At 50.7% G+C, this 4,011-nt stretch overlaps 1 protein-coding gene across 1 annotated transcript; it reads right to left on the reverse strand.

The window, feature by feature from the left end:
* Positions 1–431: 431 nt before the first annotated feature.
* On the reverse strand, positions 432–2,802 carry LOC142817986 (potassium voltage-gated channel subfamily KQT member 2-like). The gene has a single exon (XM_075896103.1). The coding sequence runs from the start codon at positions 2,702–2,704 to the stop codon at positions 2,468–2,470; it is 237 nt and encodes a 78-aa protein (XP_075752218.1). The 5' UTR covers positions 2,705–2,802; the 3' UTR covers positions 432–2,467.
* Between the last annotated feature and the right edge of the window lie 1,209 nt (positions 2,803–4,011).

Raw genomic sequence — 4,011 nt, forward strand, 5'->3', positions numbered from 1 at the left:
TCGTAGCTTCACGTCATAAATAGTCCAGGACAGCGTTCTCCACGAACCACCGACACACATGCGTCTACGACGATTATATGAGTAGTCACAACTTCTACTGACCGGTATTTTCTGGCGCCAAGCTTCATCTTGCGCGCAATACAATCCCCGCAGCGCAGTGTCCAGTATTTTTTTTCTCTTTTGTCAGACATGGATACCCGTGTCTTTTAACTATCATTGACAAGAATTCAGACCCACCTTCATACAGGTTATTTATAGACTAATTCTTAGAGCAGTCAGCTGAATATTCATGCAATATTATTTATCGTATGGGCGCACTATTATGACCGCGGTGAAAAGTATCAACGCCCGCACCGAGTCATTGATGCAAATAAGTGGTAAGGAAAGAAAAAATGACCTTACCCTAGGCGAGATTATATTACAAAAAAAAATCCAAATATACTTTTTATTCATTTTGGTGAACAAGAACGACCTTCTGTTACAATCATAGCAGGCCTACAGAAAAAACGCTACAGGACTGTCACAAAGCACGTAATCAACAAAACTACGTAATTACTTCTGTTTGTTTCTCGTTATTCTCTCGTCATGTCATTATTTTCAGAGAAAGCTCACGTTTATTTCTCCCCAATCTTGTTCTTTTATACAGCAAGCAGGTGCAATGCAGCAGCCAACTTCACAGACAGCGTGAGGCAGGTGAACGCGAGAACACTGCCGGTGTGTTAGAGAATACGTAAGACGCGTCCACGTGCGCCCGGAGGTTCTTTCCTGTTTTCGCGAGCGCAGTACCGCTGCAGTGACGACACTCGCGCACGGAGAATCGAATGACAAGCGACGTTCTCTCATCGCACCGGCATGTTCCACGAAGGCTCACCTGTCGTGTGACGCACCTCATGCCTCGTTGCCGGCCCTCAAAGCACGAGCGAGTCGTACAACACACGCAGCAAAGCGTAATTCCCCGTATTATAAAGAACGCCCTTTCACTTTGACTTCCTAAAGTAGACGGGAGCATTGTTTCAACAGGTCACTGCATATCAGTAATAACCTGCAGCGATTCTTTAATAGAGCTGCGTCATTTTCATTTGAACAGCGGTGAAGTGCTGAACTTTCTCAAGGGAAAGATGAAATTTGAGTTGAAAATTGTTTTGGAATACGGGGGTTAGGCGCCCACACAGAGCGTGCTGGTTGATGCCGCGTACTACACGGACATGCAGGTCCCCGCAGTTGTGTCTGAGGCCCACCGTGGTGCAAGATGAGGGATATAGATCCTGCATTATTGTGCTTTGACTTTCTTTTTATTTTTCCAACTCATCACTCAAGCAGGCAGGCTGCAATGGAAAACTTTTCCTTGAGTACTCAAAGCGGCTTGAATGCGATCGCATTAGGCCTAACCATGTACAGTGCCACAAACACTTACGTCTCTGGTTCCTAGATGATGACGCGATAATAATGTGGCCATCTTTCTTTATTTCAACTCTATGCAGTATAGCGCCACTACAATAGTCAAATCCCGCGCGATTGGCAAGTTTTTTTTTTTTCGACGACTAATTGACACAATCACACCGCTTCGCGTGCATCTGGGCACGTTCTTCCCGGAAGATGTCGAAAACGCTCAGCAATCTTGAACTGGAAAACACGCGCTCTGTATTTTCGTAGCCGTTTGACTTAACTTTTTGTGAAAGTTGCCCACATATACGAGCTGAATCCGTTATGTTTCGGTAAATGCTCGCTTCCCGAGATCGTGTCGATCGTCCGGCTGCGGCACGGCTGCGCGAACACCCTACCAAAGGGAACACCGGCTTTTCTTCACTTTCTCCAACTCTACTGGGGCACCAAGCATACAGTACAACAAGATGCGACTACAAGAAGGTATTTCTATGCTGAGCACACAAGTGTGCGGCGACGCTCAGGATGGGACGCTTCAGGACGCGGTAACTGGGAGTGCAGAAAAGTCGATGTTTCCGGGGCGACCCACTGAGTCCTCGGAGCGCGGCAACAAGTGAGCGGAAATTTTCACAGTCGAGTGGCGTCTTACTGACGTCGCGTTTGTTTCGCGTATACTAACACGTTGTTTTCCGTAATTCACGATAAGCTGGAAAAAATACAAGTCAAGTTCTCTTGTCAGCGTAGGTCATGTAAGACTATTATGCAGTGGTATAACTGCTTCGCCAAAGCTACGCTCGCGCGTTTTGCAGTGGAGTAGGTAGAAGTGCGATTCAGTTGCGGAGCCAGAGCTCCGTGCACTTGTGACGCGCGCAGCGAGCATGCAGATCGCAAGGACCGCACACCTCGACCGACCACTTTCGAGGTATCACTTTCGGCAAGCGTTTATTGGCCGATCCAACGATCACAACGTCCTTCGTCTCAACGAGATGTCTCGTCCTGGCAACACCACGTCACTCGAAAGTGAAGGCAACCCCGAAAGTGACTGGCCGAGGAGGCAGACCACAGGCGCCGACGTGCCGCGTACTCACAGGAAGATGTGGTACGCGGCTGCCCTGTATCCACGTGGCCTCTCGAGGAAATTGTACATGAAGGTCTGCTTCTTGCGGTACTTTGCGTCCCTGGGGTGGGCGCCCACCTTCAGTGGCTTGCCGAGCAGTGACGTCCTCGATGGCAGGCTGGTGTGCAGCGACAGCAGGCTGCCGCCGTGCCGGGGCCCGCCTTGCTCGAGTCGCGCCAGCTCCATGTCCGTGAGCGCCTGCATAGCGCGGCCGGCATTCCGCTCGCAGCGGCACGGCCCCCCTCCCCCCTACTCCGGCACTGCTGCTGCGCCCACAGAAGCCCGACGACCAGGCCGGACGGCGCGGCGGACCACACTTGGCGCACTTCTGGGCAGCCCCACGCCGGCCTGCATTTGTGCGCCGTAAGGGGGCACGGCGATCGCGGGACGCTCCACCTCGCGGGCACGCGCCGCGCGGCCCGCCGTGCGCGGGAAGACTTCCCCCAGCGGAGTCGCGCCGCGGCACGTGCGTCATAGAATGGGCAGCGCTTTACTGGCCATGTTGCGTCTGCTCACCGCTTATCAGCCAGCGCCAAAGTCTGGCTCACCTGTTCCGGACGATAATCTGTTACCGCGCATGTGCGTTGACATGCTTAACCCACACTTTGATCACGAGGTTCCTGTATGAATGATTGGTGACCACGCCACGCGACCTTTCTTTTGTACACCTTCTTTCGGCAATTGATTGATTCATTTGTGGGGTTTAACGTCCATGATATGTGGAGTTTAACGTCCCAAAACCACCATTTGATTATGAGAGACGCCGTTGTGGAGCGCTCCGGAAATTTCGATTGGCTGGGGTTCTTTAACGTGCACCCAAATCTGAGCACACGGGCCTACAACATTTCCGCCTCCATCGGAAATGCAGCCGCCGCAGCCGGGATTTGAAGCCGCGGCCTGCGAGTCAGCAGCCGAGTACCTTAGCCACTAGACCACCCCGGCGGGGCTTGTTTCGGCAAGCATACCACAAAAAAGTACGTTCTTCCTTCTCATGGCGTCTTCTTTTATCACCATGGAGCCCGCCTCAGACCAACGTAAGAGTGCACTGACTCCTTGTGTTTCTCAACTTGGGAACCAAATGATTTGTGCGCAGCGTCTGGGTGCACCTGCATTCAGGCAGCGACCACGCAAGAATGACAGATGTCCTTTGAAATTTTAATGCCGTGTCTAGCCAGCGTTCAGCTACCTCTTTAAGTACATGCTTCACGAGAACATACGAGTGCACTATGAGAATTTTTAAGTTTCGCCAGACTATACATGTTCACGATTTTTCCATGTCTTCTGCCATACTGAAGGTTATAAACAAAACCTACATTTTTTTTATGGTTAACCTAGTGTACCTAGTCTGACATATTCGCCATCATTTTCGAAAAATTTATTCAGGACAAGGCAGCCATGCCAATGTAGTAGATTAAATTGCGTACGCATAATCACACACATTGTTCCCACTTCTTTGTAATGAGAGTGGCGGAGTGAGTGACGAGAACGGTCGTTGTTCTTTTACGAGCGTA

This window comes from Rhipicephalus microplus, chromosome 5 (genome assembly GCF_043290135.1).
Source record: "Rhipicephalus microplus isolate Deutch F79 chromosome 5, USDA_Rmic, whole genome shotgun sequence".
Taxonomy (NCBI): domain Eukaryota; kingdom Metazoa; phylum Arthropoda; class Arachnida; order Ixodida; family Ixodidae; genus Rhipicephalus; species Rhipicephalus microplus.

Bases quoted from the DNA above. Each gene is read 5' to 3' on its own strand.
- LOC142817986 (XM_075896103.1), bottom strand. From the start codon at position 2,704: ATGCAGGCGCTCACGGACATGGAGCTGGCGCGACTCGAGCAAGGCGGG.